The 26,576-nt window shown below is 61.9% G+C and overlaps 1 protein-coding gene across 7 annotated transcripts in view; it reads right to left on the bottom strand.

Annotated features, from left to right (window-relative positions):
* SCMH1 (Scm polycomb group protein homolog 1) overlaps positions 1-26,576 on the bottom strand; it is a 128,533-nt gene that overhangs the window by 41,134 nt on the left and 60,823 nt on the right. For 4 of the 7 annotated variants that reach the window (XM_075908619.2, XM_075908621.2, XM_075908620.2 and 1 more), the window contains 4 exons: positions 26,051-26,286; positions 25,145-25,379; positions 20,354-20,442; positions 19,265-19,508 (listed from right to left, as the gene is read on the bottom strand). In XM_075908619.2, the coding sequence (XP_075764734.1) occupies positions 19,265-19,508; positions 20,354-20,442; positions 25,145-25,379; positions 26,051-26,286 (804 nt within the window). The remainder of the gene's footprint in view (positions 1-19,264; positions 19,509-20,353; positions 20,443-25,144; positions 25,380-26,050; positions 26,287-26,576) is intronic. The other 3 variants (XM_075908622.2, XM_075908623.2, XM_075908624.2) reach the window with 2 other exon arrangements.

Raw genomic sequence — 26,576 nt, 5'->3', positions numbered from 1 at the left:
AAACTTATTGGGGCGACCATCAACCTCCTCCAGGTTGCCCGCTGCAAGGGACCCCGGTCTCAGCAGTTGAAGTCTCTGGTGTATAGCGCGCGCGCGCACACACACACACACACACACACACACACACACACACCACTCACTGCCCTGACCATCGGTTGGCAGAATTGGGGCACCCATCAACCTCCTCCAGGTTGCCCGTTGCAAGGGACCCCGGTCTCAGCAGTTGAAGTCTCGGGTGTATAACACACACGCACACACTGCCCTGTCCGTCGGCTGACAAGCCCTCTCTCTGTAAACCTTGTACAGAGTGCGCTGGCTTTATGTGGGGCACTGGCCCTTCGGGACTGTGCCCCTAGAGCTGAGCTGCTTCAGCGTCTGTGTGGCTCTGCTGGGGGCTGTTACCCAACTCTGCCCTGGTTGGGAGACCAGCGCGTCTGGCCCAGCAGGACAGGGGTGACAGCCGCGGGAGACCCCGGGACAGGACCTGTCATCAGCAGCCCTATCAGTAGGATGGTGGGAGACCAGGGAAGAGGAAATGGCACTTGAGTCAAACCCGCCGAAGTCCCTTGAAACATTCCCAGAGTCGCCCAGGAAGTTCCCCCCCCCCACGCCCAGGCGGGACTCGGCTCAGGCTGGTGTTCCCCTGGCCTGGCTGCACGGGGTTTACATGAAAGGAGTTTGGTGGCACCAGCCCAGGTCCCCGATTACAAGTGTCTGCCAAAAGCTCCACCACCCGTAACTCAGCACCCTCCATGGCACCCACTCTGGGACGCTGCTGAGCGGCCGGTTCTGGACTGGCCATCTGGAACACCGCCAGGCAACACCCCCACTCGCCCGCTCGCTGGGCGTTTCACATCCCAGGCCCAGCGCGCCTGCGAAGCGACTTGCCAGCGGGCCGTGCCCAGCCCCCGGAGCAGGCAAGCGGCAGAGCCAGGGGTGAGATTCACTCAGGTCACCCCCAAGGTCGCAGCTGGCACTTCCGAACTCCCAGTCCTGAGCTCGCACCAGCCCCCAGCTCTGGATTCAGCCTCCCCACAGCCACACGTGCTGCCCTCTGAGCCGCAGGGCTGCCCTGGAGAGCCAAGGGGGCTGGACTCCATGACTCCTGAGCTCTCCTCCAGCCCTGGGATGCTATGAAGGCAGCTCGACTCCCTCATCCTCAGCCCTTCCACAGGACCAGCCAGGGGCTCCCCTTGGGCCTGTGCTCGTCGGGTGTCTCTCCTCCCGCTCTCCCTGGGGCGAGCCCTTCTCTGTGCCCAGGGTCACCCTCAGGCCAGCAGCAGGGCTGGGTTCTATTCCAGGGTCCCAGGCCAGTGCCCCATCCACCGGGCTCCTGTGTCTCCCATACCTGCTGGGAAGAACAACGTGCACTGCCTGGCGCCCCAGACACCAAATACCTGGACAGCCGGGACCTGGATCTGAACAGGTACCTGGGAGGCAAAAGTCCCATTGTCGGGAGGGAGGTGCTGGAAGTCCCGGCTGCCAGCTCACCTGGCAATGAAGACAATGAGGCCCTTGGTACTGGTCCTCTTGCCCTTCTGGCTCTTGAGTGGGCACTGCAGCTGGCCACGGACTCCAGCTCTGCACATGGGTCGGGTTCCAGCGGCCACCAGCACCAGCCCAAGGACCCTGTCTGATGCAGCACTCCCCTGAGCTGCAGATGTGGGAAGGGCACAGAAGGCACTGAGGCTGCTCTAGAGCCTTGTCCTCGAGCCTGATAGCAGGCCCAAGGGATCCGAAAGGGCCACTGTGGTGGCCAGGGGACCCCCGCTGCCGGTGCAGCCCGTGAAACCTGGCGCCGGGAGCGTGACTTGTATCTGCTCCCCAGAGTCCGACATACCCTCAGCAGCGTGGAGCCGCCGGTGCCAGGGGTCAGCGCTGCTTCGTGGCTGGCTTTCGATGGCACGGGACTGGCGGAGCCGCTGCTGGGACTTGGCCGCATTTCTCGACTAGTGCAGTGGGGACAGACGTCATCGCAAGAGGCCGCGGGTGGCCCTGAAGATATCGGATGGGGAGGGAAGGTCTAGTTCTTCCTAAGTCCTCCGGCACTGGACTCGAGGAGACTGTCTGCGGAGCCAGAATGCGGGGCCCACCTGCTGGAGCCTGGCTCAGGCTGACCCTGGTCTGTTTTTTCTTATTATGCAGCACCGAGGAACGGCGTGGGCACCACACGCTCAAACCCGCCTGATGGGCCAGGGAGCACCGGCAGAGCCCTTTGGAGACGCCCTCCTTCAGCACTGAGGCCAGGGCGCTGCTCACCACTGGCTCCAGCGCCAGCTCCGGTGCAGCGCTGAGACGGCCGTCCCTAACCCTTTGAATCCAGGGTCTGAGGCTCCTGCAAGTGGGGCTCTTGTCCGTTTGACCATCGTCTCCCAGACACTTGAGGCAGATCGCCCTCAGGCCTAGGCATGCCCTGGGCCAGGGAACAAGATGAATGTGGGGGGAGCAGAGAGCGAACGGACGACACCCGACCTGAACTGACTGGGAGGCGGCCAGATGAGTGCTCTCAGCTCCAACGACCGTCACCGGCGGGAAGAAGGAACTCACCAGGCGGCGGCTGGCAGTGGCACAGGCGGGCCCCACTCCAGAGCTCCGCAGCCGCGAGAGGCACCGCCAGGAAAAGCCTCCCCGTGATCAGGCCTGCAGGCCGCGCACCCGTTGGACCCGGAAAAGAACAAAGACGAGATGGGGAGTTAACTGGGCCGACTCAGGCTAGAGAGAGACAAGCTTTGCAGCCACACTGAGCACTTCTGCCGGCGAAAACAGGACACACACACACAGCCTGAAACGGCCCCAGAGAGTCCGACCTCCAAAGAACGTGAGCGGAGATTTCACGCTGCCAGGGGTGGCCGTAGCACCGCAGAGGCCCCAGGGACACAGCTGCTGCGCAATGCAGCATAATCGTTAAACGGGCTCTTCATGCCAGGCCCGCCCTGATGGTGTCGGGAGGAGGAGGACTAAGGCTGGAGCATGAGACAGTCCTCAGATGCTCCCTCCCTCGGCCAGGAGAGTGATCAGCGTTGACCAGCACTAGGACAAGCTGGGGGGCACAAAGAAACTGTTGGGGGGGAGAAACAGGGCTGGTGCCAGTACCCAGAGGGTGGAGACAGAGCATCATGCTTCTAGTCCCACTCCACTCAGGCCAGCTCTACCCCAGTCCCGCTCCTCTCCCAACCCCGCTCCGCCCCCCGCTCTTCTCCCAACCCCGCTCCGCCCCCCAGTCCCGCTCCTCTCCCAACCCCACTCCGCCCCCCGCTCTTCTCCCAACCCCGCTCCGCCCCCCAGTCCCGCTCCTCTCCCAACCCCGCTCCGCCCCCCAGTCCCGCTCCTCTCCCAACCCCGCTCCGCCCCCGCTCCTCTCCCAACCCCACTCCGCCCCCCAGTCCCGCTCCTCTCCCAACCCCACTCCGCCCCCCAGTCCCGCTCCTCTCCCAACCCCGCTCCGCCCCTCTCCCAACCCCGCTCCGCCCCCCGCTCTTCTCCCAACCCCGCTCCGCCCCCCTGTCCCGCTCCTCTCCCAACCCCGCTCCGCCCCCCGCTCTTCTCCCAACCCCACTCCGCCCCCAGTCCCGCTCCTCTCCCAACCCCGCTCCGCCCCCCAGTCCCACTCCTCTCCCCACCCCGCTCCGCCCCCCGCTCTTCTCCCAACCCCACTCCGCCCCCCAGTCCCGCTCCTCTCCCAACCCCGCTCCGCCCCCCAGTCCCACTCCTCTCCCAACCCCGCTCCGCCCCCCGCTCTTCTCCCAACCCCACTCCGCCCCCCAGTCCCGCCCCTCTCCCAACCCCGCTCCGCCCCCTGCTCTTCTCCCAACCCCACTCCGCCCCCCAGTCCCGCTCCTCTCCCAACCCCGCTCCGCCCCCTGCTCCCGCTCCTCTCCCAACCCCGCTCCGCCCCCCGCTCTTCTCCCAACCCCACTCCGCCCCCCAGTCCCGCTCCTCTCCCAACCCCGCTCCGCCCCGTCCCACTCCTCTCCCAACCCCGCTCCACCCCCCCACTCCCGCTCCTCTCCCAACCCCGCTCCGCCCCCGCTCCTCTCCCAACCCCACTCCGCCCCCCAGTCCCGCTCCTCTCCCAACCCCGCTCCGCCCCCCACTCCCGCTCCTCTCCCAACCCTGCTCCGCCCCCGCTCCTCTCCCAACCCCACTCCGCCCCCCAGTCCCGCTCCTCTCCCAACCCCACTCCGCCCCCCCACTCCCGCTCCTCTCCCAACTCCGCTCCACCCCCCACTCCTCTCCCAACCCCACTCCGCCCCCAGTCCCGCTCCTCTCCCAACCCCGCTCCGCCCCCCCACTTCCACTCCTCTCCCAACCCCGCTCCGCCCCCCGCTCCTCTCCCAACCCCACTCCGCCCCCAGTCCCGCTCCTCTCCCAACCCCGCTCCGCCCCCCAGTCCCGCTCCTCTCCCAACTCCGCTCCGCCCCCCACTCCCACTCCTCTCCCAACTCCGCTTCGCCCCTCTCCCAACCACGCTCCGCCCCCCAGTCCCGCTTCTCTCCCAACTCCGCTCCGCCCCCCACTCCCACTCCTCTCCCAACTCCGCTCTGCCCCTCTCCCAACCACGCTCCGCCCCCCAGTCCCGCTCCTCTCCCAACTCCGCTCCGCCCCTCTCCCAACCCCGCTCTGCCCCCCAGTTCCACTCCTCTCCCAACCCCGCTCCGCCCCCAGTCCCGCTCCTCTCCCAACCCCGCTCCGCCCCCGCTCCTCTCCCAACCCCGCTCTACCCCCCAGTCCCGCTCCTCTCCCAACCCCGCTCCGCCCCCTGCTCCCGCTCCTCTCCCAACCCCGCTCTGCCCTTCCTCTCTCCCCACCACTAGTCCTCGGGGGAGGCACCACACGTCCCTGCATCACACTGCTAACCAGCACCCAGCCCGACGATGGGAACACCTCGCTCTCAGTTCTTAGCCAGGACTCATGCAGTCTCAAGCAAGGAAAGCCCCACCCTCAAGTTCAAACTAACGCTGTGGGCAGGACTTTTACATCTCAGAGACTTTGAACATCCACCGGGGGGGGGGGAGGGGCATGAAGGGAGAGAAACAACCTGAATAAAGTCCAAATTCCTGGGGTGGAGAGAAACTTCAGCACTAAACGGGTGAAGAAAATTGAAGTTGGCTGCAGTGTCCTAAGGTCAGGCTGGCTCCTGCTACTGTGCCCCCCAATTCTAAGCCATCTGGATCCACACCCTCTGCTTTCTCCAGGACAGGTTCCCTCTCTTTCCAGGAGGCCTTTGCTAGTCCCCCCACTTGGAGCACCCCAGCCCCAACCTGGCCAGGCTCCACAGCCAGACTTGCTGCCACCAAGCCACAAAAGGCCCCCAGCAAACTGTCCTGCCCCCCTTCGCTGGGCCCCTTTGGGGCGGCCTGTCAGGAAGGCAGGCCGGGTGGCCGAGCTTGCCTGGACTCCGCAGCCAACCCAGCTGCCCCGGGTGCAGTCACGAGAAGGACCAAAGCAGGCACCTAGCAAATGAATTTACCTTGCAGCAGGGGCCCAAGGACTGTCCGTAGTGTGTTTCAGCAGATCTTTATCTCCATGTCTTTTTGCAGCCCCTCGCCGCAGAATAGGGATGGAACAGGATAACCGTTTATCCGGTTAACGAATACATAAGAACATAAGAACGGCCGTACTGGGTCAGACCAAAGGTCCATCTAGCCCAGTAGCCTGTCTGCCGACAGTGGCCAGCACCAGGTGCCCCAGAGAGGGTGGACCGAAGACAATGATCAAGTGATTTGTCTCCTGCCATCCCTCTCCAGCCTCTGACAGACTGAGGCCAAGGGCACCATTTTATCCCCTGGCTAATAGCCTTTTATGGACCTAACCTCCAGGAAATTATCCAGCTTCTCTTTAAACTCTATTATAGTCCTAGCCTTCACAGCCTCCTCTGGCAAGGAGTTCCACAGGTTGACTACACGCTGTGTGGAGAAGAACTTCCTTTTATTCGTTTTAAACCTGCTACCCATTAATTTCATTTGGTGTCCTCTAGTTCTTCTATTATGGGAACTAATAAATAACTTTTCTTTATCGGCCCTCTCCACACCACTCATGACTTTATACACCTCTATCATATCCCCCCTCAGTCTCCTCTTTTCTAAACTGAAAAGTCCCAGTCTCTTTAACCTCTCCTCATATGGGACCCGTTCCAAACCCCTAATCATTTTAGTTGCCCTTCTCTGAACCCTTTCCAAGGCCAAAATATCTTTTTTGAGGTGAGGAGACCACATCTGTACACAGTATTCAAGATGTGGGCGTACCATAGCTTTATACAGGGGCAGTAAGATATTCTGGGTCCTATTTTCTATCCCTTTCCTAATAATTCCTAGCATCCTATTTGCCTTTTTGACCGCCGCTGCACACTGCGTGGAAGTTTTCAGAGAACTGTCCACAATAACTCCAAGATCTCTTTCCTGATTTGTCGTAGCCAAATTAGCCCCCCATCATACTGTACGTATAGTTGGGGTTATTTCTCCCGATGTGCATTACTTTACACTTATCCACATTAAATTTCATTTTGCCATTTTGTTGCCCAAATCACTCAGTTTGGTGAGATCTTCTTGGAGTCCCTCACAGTCTGCTTCTGTCTTGACTGTCCTAAACAGTTTTGTATCATCTGCAAACTTTACTACCTCACTGCTTACCCCTTTCTCCAGATCATTTATGAATAAGTTGAAAAGGATTGGTCCCAGGACTGACCCTTGGGGTACACCACAAGTTACCCAACTCCAATCTGAAAAATTACTATTTATTCCTACCCTTTGTTTCCTGTCTTTTAACCAGTTCTCAATCCAAGAAAGGACCTTCCCTCTTATCCCATGGCCATGTAATTTACACAAGAGCCTTTGGTGAGGGACCTTGTCAAAGGCTTTCTGAAAATCCAAGTATACTATATCTACTGGATCCCCCTTGTCCGCATGTTTGTTAACCCCTTCAAAGAACTCTAACAGATTAGTAAGACAGGATTTTCCTTTACAGAAGCCATGTTGACTTTTATCCAACAAATTATGTTCTTCTACATGCTTCACAATTTTATTCTTTACTATTGTTTCGACTAATTTGCCCGGTACTGAAGTTAGACTTACCGGTCTGTAATTGCCAGGATCGCCTCTAGAGCCCTTTTTAAATATTGGTGTCACGTTGGCTACCTTCCAGTCATTAGGTACGGAAGCCGATTTAAAGGATAGGTTACAAACCACAGATAATAGCTCAGCAATTTCCCATTTGAGTTCTTTTAGAACCCTTGGATGAATGCCATCTGGTCCCGGAGATCTGTTAACATTGAGTTTTTCTATTTGTTCCAAAACCTCCTCTAATGACACTTCAATCCGGGACAGTTCCTCAGATTCATCACCCACAAAGGATGGTGCAGATTCAGGAATCTCCCCAACGTCCTCAGCCATGAAGACTGAAGCAAAGAAATCATTTAGTTTCTCCGCAATGGCTTTATCATCCTTGATTGCTCCTTTTATAGCTCGATCATGTAGGGGACCCATAGGTTTTTTAGCAGGCTTCCTGCTTCTAATGTACTTAAAAAACATTTTGTTATATCTTTTTGAGTTTTTGGCTAGCTGTTCCTCAAAATCTTTTTTCGCTTTTCTTATTACATTTTTACACTTGATTTGACAGTGTTTATGTTCTTTTCTATTTATCTCACTAGGATTGGACTTCCACTTCTTAAGAGATACCTTTTTGTCCCTCACTGCTTCTTTTACATGGTGGTTAAGCCACGGTGACTCTTTTTTAGGTCTCTTGCTATGTTTTTTAATTTGGGGTATACATTTAAGTTAAGCCTCTATTATGGCGTCTTTAAAAAGTTTCCATGCAGCTTTCAGGGATTTGGCTCTAGTCACTGTGCCTTTTAATTTCTGTTTAACTAACCTCCTCATTTTTGTGTAATTCCCCTTTTTGAAATTAAATGCCAGGGTGCTGGACTGCTGAGGTGTTCTTCCCACCACAGGAATGTTAAATGTTATTATATTATGGTCACTATTCCCAAGCGGTCCTGTAATGATTATATCCTGGACCTGATCCTGCCCTCCACTCAGGTCTAAATCGAGAATTGCCTCTCCCCTTGTGGGTTCCTGCACCAGCTGCTCCAAGAAGCAGTCATTTAAGCCATTGAGAAATTTTATCTCCGCTTCTCTTCCTGAGGTGACATGTATCCAGTCAATATAGGGGTAATTAAAATCCCCCATTATTATAGAGTTCTTTATTTTGGTAGCCTGTCTAATCTCCTTTAGCATTTCAATGTCAGTATCGCTGTCCTGGTCAGGTGGTCGGTAATATATCCCTACTGCTAATTTCTTATTATTGGAGCATGGAATTACTATCCATAGCGATTCTATTGAACATGTTGATTCACTTAATATTTTTATTTCGTTTGATTCTACATTATCTTTCACATACAGTGCCACTCCGCCACCCACCCGGCCTGCTCTATCCTTTCGATATATTTTATATCCCGGTATGATTGTGTCCCACAGATTTTCCTCATTCCACCAGGTTTCAGTGATGCCTATTATGTCAATCTCCTCATTTAATACGAGGTACTCTAGTTCACCCATCGTATTAGTCAGACTCCTAGCATTTGTGTACAAGCACTTTAAAAATTTGCCACTGCTTATTTGTCTGCCCTTCCCTGATGCATTGGATTCCTTTGTATGCGGTTGTTTGTCTGCCCTGTCCCATGGTTTGCCCTCTCCCCTCCTCTCTTTCTGACTACAGCTTAGAGAATCTCTATCAATGGAGTCTCCCCTAAGAGAAGTCTCCCTCCGATTTACGTGCATCTCCGCACCAATCGGCTTTCCCCCATCTCTTAGTTTAAAAACTGCTCTACGGCCTTTTTAATGTTTAGTGCCAGCAGTCTGGTTCCACCATGGTTTCGGTGGAGCCCATCCTTCCTGTATAGGCTCCCCCTCTCCCAAAAGTGTCCCAATCAATACACCTGGGCTTATTGATTACTGTGAACAGTTGCACAAAGGCTCCTGTAGCTCTGCTCCCAGGGAGCTGGCTGCCACCGTGTGCTGCCGCCTCTGCTACAGAGGCAACAGTGCGGGGCAGCAGCCAGCTCTCTGGGAGCGGGACTGCAGGCGGGAGCCAACGCATGCTGGGGGCCAGCTTAAAAGCTGACTCTGTGCACACCGGCTCCCAGGGAGCTGGCTGCCACCTCATGCTGCGGGTGTGTGTAACCGTGCAAGCGCTGAAATATTCAGCCGTCACAGTTACCCTATTACCTGCCTTTCACATCCCTACCTCGGAGCTCCCCAATTCTTCCAGAGTTGCCTTTTAGACCCTCTTCGCCCCTGGAGCCTGGGTCTCTATGGAAGCTCATTTCTTTGTGCTCCTTAGCTCACCCCCTGAACTCTGCATTGATCAGACCCCTTCCTCAAGCAAGAACTCAAAGGGAGCTGGGAGTGAGAAGCTGCCATGCCCGGGGCCCTCCCGAGCAGACGGGATTCGTGCTGTGCTGGGATCTCGGGCTCCCGATGGTTTCAGAGTCTGGCTGGTCAGTTTCCAACAATAAGCCCCAAGTCAGCAGCATTTAGGCCTCTGGCAATACGTACAGTGCAAACGCTGCTGATCGGAGAGACGTCGCTGCAGAAGGTTCCTGTTCCTCTTGCTGCTGGCACACGGTTCTCTGTGCGCAGGCCAACCCGGGAATCCCAGCAGTGAGCAGCCGGCTCCACACAGAAAGGCATGGCAGCCCTGTCGCCCTTCCCTGGTCAGCTCCCCGGGCCTGGAGGGCTGCCAGCTACCTCGCTTCGGAGCCTGACCACACTCCATTTCACTTGCAAACCCCACAATCACAAGACTGATTTTCTCTTCTCGCTCTATCAAGCACTGAAGCACAAGAGCTTATTTCAATAGCAAATCTTCATCTGCCTCCGCTTACACACCAGCCCCCACCTCCTACCCTCCCTAACCTCAAAAGGAGGAAAAGAAACTGAGCAACGCTAGAGAAGAGCACAAAGAAAAGTCACTAATAACCTTTGGTGCTGGGAGGAAATTCCAGTCCTTGGAGTCTGATCATCACCTCTGCCCACACGAAGCCACCAGGCAGTTAAGGAACCAACTGCACAACTGCAGCAGCAAAAGGAGCAGGGCGTGGGGAGCCTTGTGAACGCTCTAGGAAGGGTTCAGCGTTTCCTGGCTTTCTGTTCCCTCTGGAAGCATTCGCTGCCGGCTGGCCAGGCCAATGCCACCAGGGCCGTGCAGCACACGCCAGCGGGAACGACAAGCGACTGCGAAAGGAAAGAGCTGCAAGTTCAGGACTATACGAGAGCACCACTTAAACCATCCCCAGGGCCACTTCAGAAAGCGATTCACTTTTGTTTGCCTTGTAAGCAGAGTGAGACCAGCCCACCCAGCCAGCCCGACAGGGGGAGCAGAGCAGAGAGACCGGAGCACCCAGCCAGCCCGACAGAGGGAGCGGAGCAGAGAGACCGGAGCACCCAGCCAGCCCGACAGAGGGAGCGGAGCAGAGAGACCGGCCCACCCAGCCAGCCCGACAGGGGGAGCAGAGCAGAGAGACCGGCCCACCCAGCCAGCCCGGCAGAGGGAGCAGAGCAGAGAGACCGGACCACCCAGCCAGCCCGACAGGGGGAGCGGAGCAGAGAGACCGGCGCACCCAGCCAGCCCGACAGAGGGAGCAGAGCAGAGAGACCGGAGCACCCAGCCAGCCCGACAGAGGGAGCGGAGCAGAGAGACCGGACCACCCAGCCAGCCCGACAGGGGGAGCGGAGCAGAGAGACCGGCGCACCCAGCCAGCCCGACAGAGGGAGCAGAGCAGAGAGACCGGACCACCCAGCCAGCCCGACAGGGGGAGCGGAGCAGAGAGACCGGAGCACCCAGCCAGCCCGACAGAGGGAGCAGAGCAGAGAGACCGGAGCACCCAGCCAGCCCGACAGAAGGAGCGGAGCAGAGAGACCGGCCCACCCAGCCAGCCCGACAGAGGGAGCAGAGGAGAGAGACCGGCCCACCCAGCCGGTTCGACAGAGGGAGCGGAGCAGAGAGACCGGCCCACCCAGCCAGCCCGGCAGAGGGAGCAGAGCAGAGAGACCGGCCAACCCAGCCAGCCCGACAGAGGGAGCAGAGGAGAGAGACCGGCCCACCCAGCCGGTTCGACAGAGGGAGCGGAGCAGAGAGACCGGCCCACCCAGCCAGCCCGGCAGAGGGAGCGGAGCAGAGAGACCGGCCCACCCAGCCAGCCTGGCAGAGGGAGCGGAGCAGAGAGACCGGCCCACCCAGCCAGCCTGGCAGAGGGAGCGGAGCAGAGAGACCGGAGCACCCAGCCAGCCCGACAGAGGGAGCAGAGGAGAGAGACCGGCCCACCCAGCCAGCCCGACAGAGGGAGCAGAGCAGAGAGACCGGCCCACCCAGCCCGCCCGGCAGAGGGAGCAGAGCAGAGACCGGCCCACCCAGCCCGCCCGGCAGAGGGAGCAGAGCAGAGACTGGCCCACCCAGCCAGCCCAGCAGAGGGAGCAGAGCAGAGAGACCGGCCAACCCAGCCAGCCCGACAGAGGGAGCAGAGGAGAGAGACCGGCCCACCCAGCCAGCCCGGCAGAGGGAGCAGAGCAGAGAGACCGGCGCACCCAGCCAGCCCGACAGAGGGAGCAGAGCAGAGAGACCGGCCAACCCAGCCAGCCCGGCAGAGGGAGCGGAGCAGAGAGACAGGCCCACCCAGCCAGCCCGACAGAGGGAGCGGAGCAGAGAGACCGGCCAACCCAGCCAGCCCGGCAGAGGGAGCGGAGCAGAGAGACAGGCCCACCCAGCCAGCCCGACAGAGGGAGCGGAGCAGAGAGACCGGCCAACCCAGCCAGCCCGACAGAGGGAGCAGAGCAGAGACCAGCCCACCCAGCCAGCCCGGCAGAGGGAGCGGAGCAGAGAGACCGGCCCACCCAGCCAGCCCGGCAGAGGGAGCGGAGCAGAGAGACCGGCCAACCCAGCCAGCCCGGCAGAGGGAGCGGAGCAGAGAGACCGGCCCACCCAGCCAGCCCGGCAGAGGGAGCAGAGCAGAGAGACCGGCCAACCCAGCCAGCCCGGCAGAGGGAGCGGAGCAGAGAGACCGGCGCACCCAGCCAGCCCGACAGAGGGAGCAGAGCAGAGAGACCGGCGCACCCAGCCAGCCCGGCAGAGGGAGCAGAGCAGAGAGACCGGCGCACCCAGCCAGCCCGACAGAGGGAGCAGAGCAGAGAGACCGGCCCACCCAGCCAGCCCGGCAGAGGGAGCAGAGCAGAGAGACCGGCCAACCCAGCCAGCCCGGCAGAGGGAGCAGAGCAGAGAGACCGGCCCACCCAGCCAGCCCGGCAGAGGGAGCAGAGCAGAGAGACCGGCCCACCCAGCCAGCCCGGCAGAGGGAGCAGAGCAGAGAGACCGGCCCACCCAGCCAGCCCGACAGAGGGAGCAGAGCACTGGCAGCAAATAGCAGACAGGAACAAAATGCGTCAGGGCAAGCGCCTGCTGTTTATCTGATTGGAGCACCAGGGTCTCTGTTGCACCCCCTATAACTTCCCTCGGCCTGGGCCCACGAACCAAGAGGATGTGTCCTTATTAGCTCTCTCCAGCTCCAGCTGGGCTTGGGCCAAGGCAGAAACTCCACTCCTCAGATTTCCAGCTCACTGGAGAAAGCTCAGAATGGCCTCCAGCTCAGAGGCTGCCCCAAAGTTAACGCTTTCATTACCTCCTCATCAGCCACCCTGCTACGGTGCACAGGGGACATCCGCTCCACTGCTGCTTGGCCACTCTAGAAAGGTTAGGCACAAATGTTCTAATTTTTTCCATCTGTGTGCAGAATACATTTTGACATGTGCAGCAAGGCGTATGCAGATGTGCACTACTGCTGCCGGTTGTGGGTGCTCTGCTAATCAGCTGGGTTGCCACCCATGTGCTCCACTTACAGGGACCACTGGATACAACCCCCCCCCAACGCATTTTCATAGGTCTCATCAACATCGCTCTAACCCACCTGGCATTGGAGAGCAGGAGATGTGACCCAACGCTCAGAGCACAGGGCTGGGAGCCAGGCGGTCCTGAGCGCTCTCCAGGCTCCGCTAGGACTCCTGTGACTGTGATTGTCAGAGCTTCCTCCCTTGGCTCCGTCCTTGCCTCAGGACGGTGACCGAGCTGAATGCTGCTTTGGGGCTAGCCCAGGGGCTGATGCACTAGTGACAAGGCCTGGCGAGGAAGCGCTGAGTGCGAGCTGCCTTCCAGGTGGCCGGACAGGCTGAGAGAGAGGCGCCCAGGGCCGGTCACAGTGGGAGAAAGGCCCTCTTGCTCTGAGCCACATGAGGCATGGCAGCCCTGAGAGCTCTAGGGAGCTGCTGCATGGGCCCCTGCTTTTCCCAACACTCGCCAACGTGGCTAACCAACGAGCACGGGTGTGCCGCACGCTCAGTGCTCCCGGCCCTCGAGCACCCGCGTGTCAAATTCAAAGCCCTGCTCCCTTGCTGAGCTGTCCCAAAGCGAGTTAGCATGGCAGCTCTCCCCTCCACACGGCACTCTGGGGGCAGAAAGAGAGAAAAGGCTTCCCTGGATCCTCTCCCACCCACGGACTCACTGGCCACCAGCAAGGGTCACTGCGTTTGCGCCCAAGCATCTGAGAACTGCTGCAGAATCACAGCTCGTCTTCGGCGGCCTCTTCTGTGGGCGACTGAGTCACTCCCACTCGGGAGATCGCCTCAGCGCCCGCTGCCAGGTAACCAAATGAAACTGCAGCCGCACACGGCCTGAGGAATCCAACAAAGCCCAGAACCTGCATGGCTTCCTCGCTGACCTCCCCGAGCGGGGATGTGGGGCAGGCTAGCCCGAGCACACCCTCTCCTCCGGCTGTCTCAGTGCGGCGCTCCCTGGGCATCTCCTCACCAACTAGGACTAGAACTGGCCTCGTGTGCAGAACTCTTCTTCCCCGCCTGCCACGCCGCCTCTGGATTCTCGCGCCCCTCTGTCAGGGGCTAGACACACAGCCTCTTCCTCTGCCACAGCCCAGGGAGCAAGGGGAAGCGCCGATCAGTCTTGAGTTCTGGCTTCCTGCCGCAATGGGAAAGCCTGCCAGCCTCTTCTGATCAGTATGAGGTTTGCTGCCCCATCCTGCTGACTCGCTCACTGACAACTGAGGTCCTAGTGCTCTTCCAAAGGGTCAGAACGTTGTAAAGCGTGGATCCAAGCCACGCCACTTTCCCGACAAAGCAGGCGAACGGCCTGCACGATGACACCCATCGCACGGCTCCGAAGAACGGGCGGCCCATCCCACGTTAGTTGCACGGCACCCACAGACGACTGGAGACGGCGCGTGAATCTAACCTGCCCTCGCAGGCACATGCCCCCTCGCTACAGGGCACAAGTTACAGGAACCGTCACTCTCAGGAGAGTCCGCGTACTAGTGAATCATCCCGAGGCTGGTCCTACGGAGACACCGAGCCCACAGAGCAGGACGCCTGGCTTGGGTGAGCACCCTGTGAAGCGCAGTAACCCAGCATGCGGAGACATCTCCAGCGTGCCTGGCTGAGCAGCCTGCAGAGAGCTCTGCCAAGCAGAACCCAGGGGCTCCCCAGGATGCCCCCCGTGGCCGATGCAAAGCAAGTATTGCCCACTGGTACCTGCAGCGCTGCTTGCACGGGGAAGCGCGTAAGTCTGCTGCCTGTCCCTTCACACAGCAGCATGCCCTGGGGGGCAGAGCTGCAACCCCCCTGCCCTACCTGTTCCCCGCGCGTTCCACTGGGACGCTGTCCAGTGGATCTGAAAGAGAAACTGCCCCTTCCCCCAATAGCCCGGCGTGAGGAGAACACGCAGCAGCAAGTCCAGAGGGAGGGGCCCCGGGAGAACGGGCTCTGGCAGGCGTCCCACGAGACGCGTCTGCGATACGGAGGTAAGGGTGGGCTGGGCTGCGAGGGAGGCTCCCCGCTCGGTCATCGCGCAGAGCAGAGAGCAGGGCTTCCTCCCTCCTCCGGCCGCTCGCCCTCCGCACGGCTGGCCGAGGCTCCACTGACACAAACAGGCTGGGGATGCGGCCCACGGGCAACCTCCCCTTCCCCCCTCCTGGCTGCCTCGGAACAGACAAGGGGCAACAGGCGGAGCTCCTGGGAATGCTGCCTGCCTGCAGCCCGAGCTCACTGCACCAGCGGAAGGCTCCAGGCAGGCTCAGATTCCAAAGCCAGAAGGGTCCGTCTGCCCGTCCGACCTGGACAGCACAGAGCCCTGCCCCACGGCCATTCCTAGAGCAGAGCTTTTAAATAACTTCCCATCCTGATTCCAAAATCGCCAGGGATGGAGAATCCTCCACGAGCCTTGGTCAGCTGCTCCAGTCGCTAAACACTGACAGAACACACAGCTCATTTCCTATCTCAATCGGTCCAGCTGGGGGGAGGGTAGATACGCTGGAGGGCAGGGAGAGAGTCCAGAGTGACCTGGACAGATTCGAGGATTGAGCCACAGGAAATCTGATGAGGTTCAGCAAGGACAAGTGGAGAGTCCTGCACTTGGGAGGGAAGAATCCCAAGCATTGTTACAGGCTGGGGCTCAACTGGCTAAGTAGCAGTTCTGCAGAAAAGGACCTGGGGATTACAGTGGATGAGAAGCTGGATATGAGTCAACAGTGGGTCCTTGTAGCCAAGAAGGCTAATGGCATATTAGGATGCATTAAGAGGAGCATTGCCAGGAGATCCAGAGATGTCATTATTCCCCTTTATTTGGCTCTGGTGAGGCCACATCTGGAGTACTGTGTCCAGTTCTGGGCCCCCCACTACAAAAAGGATGTGGACGCACTGGAGAGGATCCAGCGAGGGCAACCAAAATGATTAGGGGGCTGGAGCGCATGACCTATGAGGAGAGGCTGAGGGATTTGGGTCTGTTTAGTCTGCAGAAGCGAAGAGTGAGGGGGGATTTGATAGCAGCCTTCAATTTCCTGAAGGGAGGTTCCAAAGAGGATGGAGAGAGGCTGTTCTCAGTGGTGCAGGTGGCAGAACAAGGAGCAATGGTCTCAAGTTGCAGTGGGGGAGGTCTAGGTTGGAGATTAGGAAAAACGATTTCCCTAGGAGGGTGGGGAAGCGCTGGGCTGGGTTACCTAGGGAGGGGGTGGAATCTCCATCCCTAGAGGTGTTTAAATCTCGGCTTGACAAAGCCCTGGCCGGGTCGATTTAGTTGGGATTGGTCCTGCCTTGGGCAGGGGGCTGGACTTGATGACTCCTGAGGTCTCTTCCAGCTCTATGGTTCTATGATTCTAATTTCTAACCCCTGGATAACGTTACCACTTTCTCTGCTACAGCGGAGAGCCCGTTGTTCACACTGATTCCCCATCTGAGAGGAAAGCCGGAGAATTGCAGGCACGGCTAGGTCCCGGGCTAAACAGCCGCAGAGGAACTCTCAGCGGAGCGGCGCTGGCTGGGGAGCAGGGCTCACGGTGGGTCCCATGGGGCTGTGTCCTGGATCTCGTGTCATGCACAGATAGAGCACACAGATCAAATCTGCACTGGCTAAAGCTGCACAAAACCAAGGGGTTTCACGCAGCAGGATGCAGCTAAGACTCAGAGGCATCCTGACCAAGAGGAGAACGAGGCAATCGCCAATACAATGGAATTTAACAGACAAACGCCAGGGGCGACAGGGAGGAATTACCACGTGCCCAAGTACAGCCCGGGGGGCAGGGAGCATGGCAGCAGCTCTGCTCCGAAGGCTCTGGGAGACTCACCTCGAGCAAATGCATTAGCAGAGGCTCCAGCGCTAGTTAGGCCTCCGCGGGAGGAAGGTGCCCAGGCCTGGTCACTGGCGCAGGGACACTGGAAAGGAGCCGGAGGCGAGTGGCAAAGGTGCTCAGAGGGGAGGGCTGCAGCCACGGGCGCAGGGGCTCAAGGAGCGGGGGGGGGGTTGGAAGACAGACGAGGGGGGGCCATGGTGGCCGGGGGCCAGCCTTCAAGGACTGGACTGGCTGCCTGCGGGCGGGAGAACAGTTCTCTCCGGCGCAGCGGGCAGGACGCGAGCCGGCGGCTTCACACTGCCGCACAGCAGATTTCAATGGACTCGCCTGTCAGAGCCGTGGGACCCTGGCATGATGCCGGGAGAGCTGGGGAGGCTGGAGCCGCCTGGCGCGGCTGGCTCGGGCCTGGCAAACCCTGCGTCTTGGCAGGTTAGACTGGACGGCCCTGGCAGGCCCCGCTAAGCCCCGTGGTTCTGTGACACTCGGAGACTGATCAAGTCGCTCCTTAATCTTCTCTTTGTCGAGCTAAACAGAAAGGGCTTCGGTCTATGGCTACAAGCAGGTTTTCGAATCTTTAATCCTTCTTGGAACCTCCGCAAAACACCCTCTGGGACCGGGGAGGCCAGAACTGGGCCCAGGGGTCCCGCCCCACCCCGAGAGGAGAGAAAAGAACCGCTGCACTCCTGCCTCCCCGCAGCGCATTAGCTCTCTGGCTGGGAGCTCAGTGCGGCCGATCGTTCACCGCAAGCCCAGATGGTTTTCCGGGACAGCGCTGACCCTCCCGTTGGCTGGGCCTGCTGAAACACTCACTGTCTGCCTGGAGTCTCTCCCGCAGCTCCCCTGGGCTGGGAGGGAGCCCTCTGCGGCGGCGAGGATCCACCAGCCGGGGGCGGGACGGAAGACGCCTCAGGCAGAAGTGCAGAGTTGGGGAAGTACGGGGGGGGGGGGGGGGGCAAATCTTGTAACAAGAAGAATCTGAGCTGAACTTTCCTGGGGAAATGCTGCCAGCTCCAGCTCCAGCTCCAGCTCCTCCCAACTGCCAGGAGTGAGGCAGGACGGTGCGAGCACGTCCGCACAGCCCACTGGCAGGAGAGCCCTGCCGTGCGACCGAGGCCAGTGGGCGAGGGAAAGCCTGTCGCAGCTACTTACAACCTGAGGTGGGCAAATGCTTCCCAGGGATGCAGTCCTGCCCCCGGCACATGGATCGTTTGCAGATACTCCTCCAACTCCCCCCAGCCCAGGCGCAGCGGACGAGCAGGAGAATCGGTGCCCGCTGCACTGAAACCTTCCACTGCCCTGCAAGGCCCTTTGCACGGCCCAGAGAAGAGCTAGGACCAGCCTGGGGCGCAGCTCCGGGTAAATCACACTGGCTAACGAGCACCTCCGGGGGGGCAGCCTGCGCCCTGCTTGCAGATGACAGCGCAGGGAGGGGGGAGGCTGGGAGCGCGACCGTTAGCTATCCTGGGGCAGGCAAGGAATGCCTTTCAGCTTCCGTCACCCGGATCATCTTGCTAAGCCACAGGGAGCTCACGTCTGGCAGCGGAGGCGCCGGCCGAACTGGGCGGCACTAAAACAGGGAAGGGCTCCAGCAGAACCAGACCCTGACCTCAAAGGTCACGGGCGATGGGGAGGGTGGCGCTAGAGGAACAAGCTACTGATTTACCTGCTGCCGTGTGCGCCAGGTTTGCATGTTACTGCCCAGCGGCCATGGCGGGGAAGTGGCAGCCCTTCCGTCGTTCAATCCCTCAGCAGCCCCACGTGGCTTTGCCCCTCCAGGCCAGGGAGCCCAGCAGATAAGGCAGGGAGAGGGGAGGGGAGGAGCAGACCCCGCTTCTCGTCTCAGCACAACCTGCCTTTCCAGTCCCGTGGTGACAGCAAAGCAGTGCTCCACGAACAGCAGGCGCAGGCGCAGGACAGGATGCCCCCCCGCCTCACCCCTCCCACAGGGAGAAGAGTCCTGCCAGCAAGGCTGGTCCTGGCTCCCCAGCTCCCGTCGCTCCAGCCCCTGCTAGCCAGGGATGTTAACAGGTTCATCGGGAAGCACAGCGCTAAGCATGAGACTTGCCAGTTCCCCGGCCCTTGCCGCCACGCGTCGGAGCAGGCTGGGACCCCATGGCCTCGGTAAAACGGGTAAGCAGTGTCGTTTACCGTCCCTGCTATCATCCCAGCAGTCCTGGACTGCCAGCTTGGCTGGGGGGCACTAGGGGCCAGCTGATTGCCGAAGAGCCTGGACGGGTTCGGAGGGATTTCTTGGGAGGGAGGACAGCTGAGGAACCTCATTCCGCATGGCCAGCTGGTCCTTCCCTCCCCAGGACGAGCTGGGGCATCACACTTGCTGCCAGGGTCTCTCTAGGCCCACTGCCTGGTTCCAATGATCGCTGGCAATCTACTGTGGAGGGGAAAAGGGAAAACTCTGCCCTCCCACGAAGGGTTTCAAACCAGCCTCAGGAGGGGAGCAAATCTCTCCCATATTGGGGGGCGGAGGCCCGGGGCAGCCAGGGCGTTACCCAGGAACACAGCAGGTCTGTAGCAGGGCCAGTCTCGCTGTGTTCTGCACACAAAGAAGCTGAAATGGGATGTGGCCCTTACCTTTCGTCCCAGGGGGCTGCAAGTTGTCTCCTGTCAGTGAGCACCAGCCGACAGGAAAGACGTCCCTGGAGTCATAGCGACACCAGTAATCGAAGGCACCTCTCCAGCCATCGAATGTCACAAGGACCTCGGAGCCTCTCACCTCCCCAATGGTGGCCGGGCAGATGAAGTGTGGGTTCTTCCTGTCCACTGCCTCCAGCTTCATGCCTGTCTTGAAGAAGTTCTGGGATGGAGACGGCGGCTCCTGCAAGGGAGGGGTCAGGAAGCTCGTTTCGAGAGAGCTCGTGTGTGCCGCTGTCTGGGGGCGTGGCTAATCCCTGCCTGCACCGCCACGAGAGCAGGCCACGTGGAGCCGCAGTTCAGCCCCTTCGGTGGCTCCAGCTTATCCCAGGGTCGGAGTCGGCCCCGGTGCAAAACGTGCACCTCCAGGAGCACAGGCAAGGCCTCTGCTTATGGCACCCCCAGGCCCAGACGAAGCGGCTGACAGAGAGCGGCTACCCTGACAAGTGCACGTCTGCCTCGATTTCCCCTGCAGGCCTCCTGTTTAAACGCAGCGCTCTGAGCCCCCAGCACAGCACCCACCCCCGCGCAGAGGGCCCTCCACGCCCCGCTCAGCAGCCTGCCTGCTTCTCTGAGGCCACAGCTCGCCCCTGCTCAGCCTCCACCAGCATGGCCGCCCCCAGGAGCGTTCCCTGCTCTTCCCTGGGGACCCCCTGGCATCCCTCGCTGCCAGGTCCTTTCCCGGCTCCGGCAGGCAGACACCCTGCGCCCTGCCTTTGGCCCCTCCCTCCTCCCCCTTCAGCTCTCTGGCTTGGGGTCACCAGCAAACCTCCCCTGCTGCTCACCTTGTCTTCGGCCTTCTCGCCAGGGCCCCCTGCACCGCCCTGGCAGCTCTCACTGACGCCCACTAAGGCAGCTCTGATTCACCAGGGCTCCCCACTGGCCAAAGCGAACCAGCTCGCGAGGCCCCAGAGGCCAGCTCCAGCCCACGCCCCTCGGCACGAGCCGGCTGCAGGCCCCGAACTGCAGCAGACGCCCCCGGAGAGCACAGCACGGGGCTGGCCGGGGAGCCCTTTGCACACGCGATACCTTGTGAAAAATGCGGAGAGGAGCCATCTCTGCTCCGTTCAGAGTCTTCAGCAGGAACATGGGCCAGGAGGAGGCGTTCAGCCGAAAACCTGCAGAGCAGATGCAGAGACAGAGACGATGGAAAACTGGCCGGTCCCCACGCGGAACCACTCAGACACGGCCCTGTCAGCAAACAGCCCCCCCACCCCATTGGCAAAGCCCCTACCCCAGCCCCCCTCAGCCGGCAAAGCCCCTACCCAGCCCCCCTCAGCCGACAAAGCCCCTACCCAGCCCCACCTCCGCCGGCAAACAGTTCCCCCCCCCCGCTGCCAAAGCCCCTACCCCAGCCCCCCTCAGCCGGCAAAGCCCCTACCCCAGCCCCACCCCGCCAGCAAACAGTTCCCCCCCTCCCACCTCCGCCGGCAAAGCCCCTACCCCAGCCCCACCCCGCCGGCAAACAGTTCCCCCCCACACCTCCGCCGGCAAAGCCCCTACCCCAGCCCCCCTCAGCCGGCAAAGCCCCTACCCCAGCCCCACCCCGTCAGCAAACAGTTCCCCCCCCCCCACCTCCGCCGGCAAAGCCCCTAACCCAGCCGGCAAAGCCCCTACCTCAGCCCCACCCCGCTGGCAAACAGTTCCCCCCCCTCCCACCTCCGCCGGCAAAGCCCCTAACCCAGCCCCTCCCCCCCGACTGGCAATCCCCCGCCCCGGCCCTGCCAACAAAGCCCCGCCCCAGCCCCCGCCGGCCCCACCAGCAAACCCCCGCCCCAGCCCCAGCCCCCGCCCAACGCATGCCAGCAGCGCTCGGGGACAGCTTGTTGTTTCGAGTGGCCGCATGCCTGAGCTCAGTGAGGCCCAGCTCTCAGCCCCCTTGGGAGCCAGGAGGAATAAAAAGAAAGGGCCCGGAAGCAAACGCAGGGACACAAGCGGGCCAGGCTGCGGGTGAGGGGCACCCTCGGCCAGCCTAATGCAGGGCGTTCCTCCCAGGCACAGCAGGAAGCCCCCGGGGACGCTTGTTCCCCAGGCAAGTCCAATTCCACTGCCCTCACCGGCCCGCCTGGTCCCTCGGCTGATGCTTCAATCCACAGAGCCCTGCCTGGCCTGCCCCTGGCCAGCCCAGAGCTGCCGCAGGAGGACTGCGCCGTGTGGCAGAGGCCGACCAAGCGAGTTCAAGCTCCCGGAGGAGCGCCCTGCACACAGAGCACGACGGCACCTCTCCGTCCCGGTGTGAAAGGAAGGTTTTTCTGCGCACCAAGGCACGTGTGAACATGCACCACCAACAGAAACCCCAGCCCCAGCTGTGAGCATTTGAATCTCTCCCCAGCTCACGGGAACACGGGGATCCAGGTCAGAGAGGGGCCTGGCAGGGTCCAAGCTACCGGCCACCCACCGAGCCACAGGAGATGAGCTGTCTGCAGCGCGACCGGGGAATGGCGCCGACGCCTCCCAACAGACCCTGGCGCTTCCTAGGCGAGAGATGGGCAGGGGACTGACCAGGTACCTGGAGCTACAGCCGCCCCACTGAGCGGGTTTCTCTCAGGCTGCCCACTGTGGGAAGGCAACAGCGGGGCTGTGGGCACGGCGCTGGAACCCTAAACCGGGTGGCTCAGCCGGCCACTGACTCGCCTGCTGGGGCAGAGCTGCAGGGCAGCAGCTTATGGCTGGGAGATCCAGAGTCTCCCCAAGGCCCCGTCCAGCAGCCAGACCGTAGCAGCTCTGGCCTGCTGGCAGTGGAAAGTCAGCGCGGGGTCCAGCCAGCAACCCAGACCTGAGCCCGGGGTCCCCACTCAAGATCACTTTTCCAATGCCAGGGCAAGCCAAGGTTTATCCCACCCCTTCCCCGAGACCCCGCCCCTTTCCTGAGGCCCCGCCCCTCCAAACCTTCCCACCGACTCCTGGTTGCTAATGGAAACTCGTGGTTAATTACACCTGAGCCATCGTGCTAGGGCTGCCGCGGGGGAGACCGGATTCATAGAAATGACTGAAGAGATGAAGCGTTTGAACTTTCTTACGTTGGTTTATCAAACCTCATTTTAAATCAAGTAAAATACTGCGTCCAACACAAAAGGTTCCCGTGTTTTCTTGCCTTATGGCGGGGGTCGCACTGGGGGGTGCGACCCCCACCCCCGCCCCGTCCCCGCGTCGCCCCGTCCCCCCCCGGGCGACCCCCCCCGCCCCGTCCCCGCGTCGCCCCGTCCCCCCCCGGGGCGACCCCCGCCCCGTCCCCGCGTCGCCCCGTCCCCCCCCGGTGCGACCCCCGCCCCCGCCCCGTCCCCGCGTCGCCCCGTCCCCCCCGGGGCGACCCCCACATCGCCCCGTCCCCCCCGGTGCGACCCCCGCCCCCGCCTCGTCCCCGCGTCGCCCCGTCCCCCCCCGGGCGACCCCCCCCCACCCCGTCCCCGCGTCGCCCCGTCCCCCCCCGGGGCGACCCCCGCCCCGTGTCGCCCCATCCCCCCCCCGGGGCGACCCCCGCCCCGTCCCCGCGTCGCCCCGTCCCCCCCCGGTGCGACCCCCGCCCCCGCGTCGCCCCGTCCCCCCTGGGGCGACCCCCACGTCGCCCCGTCCCCCCCGGGGCGACCCCCGCCCCCGCCTCGTCCCCGCGTCGCCCCGTCCCCCCCGGTGCGACCCCCGCCCCCACCTCATCCCCGCGTCGCCCCGTCCCCCCAGTGCGACCCCGCCCCCACCTCATCCCCGCGTCGCCCCGTCCCCCCAGTGCGACCCCTGCCCCCGCCTCATCCCCGCATTGCTCCATTCCCCCAGTGCAACCCCTGCCCCCCACACTGCCCTATCCCCTCAATAAAGCCCCTGCCCCATCCCATCTTGCTTTCACATCTCTGTGCCCCCAGCGCACTCAGCGGCAGGGCAGCAGCGCTGGGACTTGCAGCCTTCTGGGAGCAGCACTGGGGCAAGAGGGGCAGGGCGGAGTCTCTTCCCTGCCTGGCCCAGCCCTGTCCCTGCAGGTAACAGCTCCTGTGCTAGGGCTGGGGCAGGCAGAGCCCAGGGCTGGTTCCAGACTGCTGGGCTCCCCAACCCTGCACGCAGCCCGTGGGGAAGAGCGCGGCGTAGCCCGGCCCCCAGCTCTGTGGAGCAGGCCCCGCCCCCTCGTAGAGCAGGAGACCAGAGCTGGGGGGACACGGCTCCCAGTCGGAGTGTGGTGCGGCCTGGGAGGGTTGAACCCGCGCCCAACTGGCAGGCCGGCTGCCCCTCTGCTCCAGCCCCGCTGGCCACGGCATTCAGCCCCCAAGGTGGCGCCACGCTCCAGCTGGGCTGGACGGAAGAGCAGCCGCCTGGCCAGCTGACCGGTCGATTGCCGCGCACTCCTCAAAGCTAACGTCTGGGACCATTTCGAGAGACAGAGGTCTCCAAAGCAGACTCGCTGTGGCAGGAAGTGATGCCACACGGGGCTTTGCCGGAGCGCCCGCTATTGAAGGACTCAACTCTCCTGCCAGACCCTCGGCAGCCATGGCGCTCTGCGCTGGCAGTGCCCGAGGGCTCACCTTGCACCCACTCCCTTCTCTGCCGGGAGCCGCTTCTTCTGCGTCCACTCCCCAGGCCGGCTAGCTGGCACCTCCGGAGGATGCTTCGGGGGAACCGCACTGCACTGCGGTCTCATGCCAGCCCACAGCTCAGCCTGGGGCCCTTACGGGACACGCTACCTGGGGGGGTCCTTTACTGGCACCTTCCTGGGGCTCTGGCCGCGGAGCGACAGCAGCAGCTGAACTGGGACAGCTGGCGCCAGTCTGGCCCCCTGGAGCCCCACCTGGCGCTGCCAGACAGGGAAGGGTGAACCCGGCAGCCAGGCCGCTCACGTGACTGCAGCCAGTTTTACAGAACCGTGAGATTCTCCTCTGCCCTCTCGTGCAAGGCAAGGCCAAGAGTGATCTGAAGCAGATGCACTTCCCTCCTTGACACGGCAGGGACCCTAGTGAAGAGAGGGGAGTGCACGAACCCGCCCCACACTTGACTGCCACCTCTCTGCGCTGGCCTGGGGCTGGGGCAGCGCGAGGTCCGGAGCAGCAGCCGAGCAAGGCGCCAGCACTGCCACCCTCCCAGTTTCTCTGCGTGCCGACGGTGCTCGGGACCCGCTCAGCTGGCGGCGGGGGCGTCGCAGATTTCGAAGGGCTGGTCTCTGCCGTGTCAGACCGATGCAAGCGGTGGCCCATGTTCAGGCCAGCCCGCAGCTGAGGGCCTGCTCTGCACAGGGTGCTCAGCCCAAGTGGGCACAGCCATGCTACAAAGCCCCCCTCGAGCCAGCCAGTCCACACGCCGGTGGGAGGGGCTAGGGGCAGGCTAAATCCGGCCACCGGATCTGGCTCCTAGGAGCCTCAGCCAGGCTCCCTGCCTGCCCCCACCCCAGCAAAATCCGGAAGCTCCCATTGGCTGGTTTCCATCCAATGCGAGCTGCCTGTTGGCAGGACGGGCGGCTGGCGAAGGACCTCGCCCCCTTCTGGGCATGCAGCTCGCGCTCCTGGGCGCCGGGGCCCCTGGCCCAGAAACAGCCGTGATCCTGCCAGACCCCGGATGCTGCCGGACCAGAGTCTCGGATTGAGGGGGTTTGACCTGGCCCCCCGGTGAGTTCCCTTGCCACAACGGCCCGTGTGTGTCTGGTGCCAGAGGTCAGTGTCAGCTTCCCTCTCTAGGGCGCATGCAGCTGGTCAAACCTCCCTGTCTCCAAGCAGCACGGCCCGTCGCTGCCATCCAGAGGGCGAAAGGCTTAGCTGGCAAGCAGGCGGCGGCGGGCCAGCTCGCACACATTCGCCTACGGCCAGGGAGCTTTGGGACAGGCTGGTCCCCACTGGCCACGAGACTCACCCAGAGGGGGCTGCAGCATCCCTCCGTTCTTCTCGCAGGTCCCTATGGGCTGGATTTCAGCCGAGTCCACCAGGCGCCAGAAGTCGTTCTTGTTGTCACTGCCATCGAGGCGCAGGCGCAGGCGGGCGCCCGTCAGGCCCACCACGGTGGCGATGCAGGTGGACGTGGTGTTCCTGGGGTCCTGGGCTTCTAGCTTCATGCCGATCTTGAACTCGTTGCTGGGCGGAGTGTACGACTGCGGAGAACAAGAGCCGGGACTTCACACATGGCCCAACTCCCGCCCAGACCCCCCCAGGCCCGGGGCACTGGGGCTGTCGCTGCTCCTGGCCGCCCAGGACGGGCAGTACTTGCCAATGCTGAAGCAAGCGCCTCGGAGACCTGGCACCTTCTGCCACAAGTTTCACCTCGAGCCAGCTGCTCGTCTAGGGCCCAGCAGGCTCCTTCCCTGCGCCCTGCCCAGCCTGCCCTCTGCTCTGGACGCACAGTCAGGGCAAGGCATTTTGAGTGGGAGCAAGAAGCACCACGGGCCAGTTGTGGGACTCCACACACAGCCCTGCTGACGCCCTCAATCCGGATCCACAGCCCCGGAGGCGAGTTCAGTCCTGGGCCCTCACAGCAACTGGACCGATGGCTTTGGCAGCCTGCATCGCCAGGGGCCAGGCTGGGGACCGCTGGGCTCAGGTCTGAGGGGCACGGGGCAATGCAGGGGGCCCTGGGTGCCCCGCAGGGCGTGAAACAGGTCACCGAGATCCAGGGAATTTTGCAGAAGGGAAGCTGAGCAAGAAACTCCCTGGCCTGGCCTGCAGTCCATGAAATGACATCGCACATGCACCCAGCGCCGGCCCAGTCCAGACCCGACCCACCAGCACCTAAGCTCAGCAGAGTCAGAGATGCGCCTGTGCACACCTGAGAGTACAGCGCCTCGGGCTGGGCTCTGGCATTCGTGGCTTGTGCCGATGTAGCTCTTGGCGCTGCCAGGGGCCTGCTTCCCTGCTGCTTCTCCCCGCCGGACAAAAGGGCCAGAGCCTGTTCCAGGCTCTCTGGGATCCCGCCTGTTCCCCGGCCGATTACCTGCTTGAAGCAGTGGGCAGGCGCGGGGACGGCGCATGTTTCTTTCAGGTATTTCTCCCAGGTGAAGTGACCTGCGAAGAGGAGGGAACAGAGGGTAAAACAGCCAAAAACTTGGGAAAGCAGCCCCCAGGGATCCCCACACCAGCCGCTTTCTCGTGGCCCAGCTGAAGAAAACCATTGCTGCCGTGACCCAACATAGTTTGACTAAGTGCGGGCTCTGGGTGGGGGTGAGGAGGGGAGCTGTGGGTGCAGGGGGGGGTCACAGCGGCTCCCAGGCAGTGGTGCAGCAGGGGGGCTAAGGCCTCTCCTGGCACCACAGACCATGCTGCCCCCAGAAGCAGCCGGCAGCTGGTTCCCAGCC

Source organism: Pelodiscus sinensis, chromosome 26, assembly GCF_052426305.1.
Source record: "Pelodiscus sinensis isolate ZL-2025 chromosome 26, ASM5242630v1, whole genome shotgun sequence".
Lineage (NCBI taxonomy): Eukaryota > Metazoa > Chordata > Testudines > Trionychidae > Pelodiscus > Pelodiscus sinensis.
The sequence above is the reverse complement of the archived record's forward strand: the minus strand, read 5'-3'. Positions and strand labels throughout refer to the sequence as shown.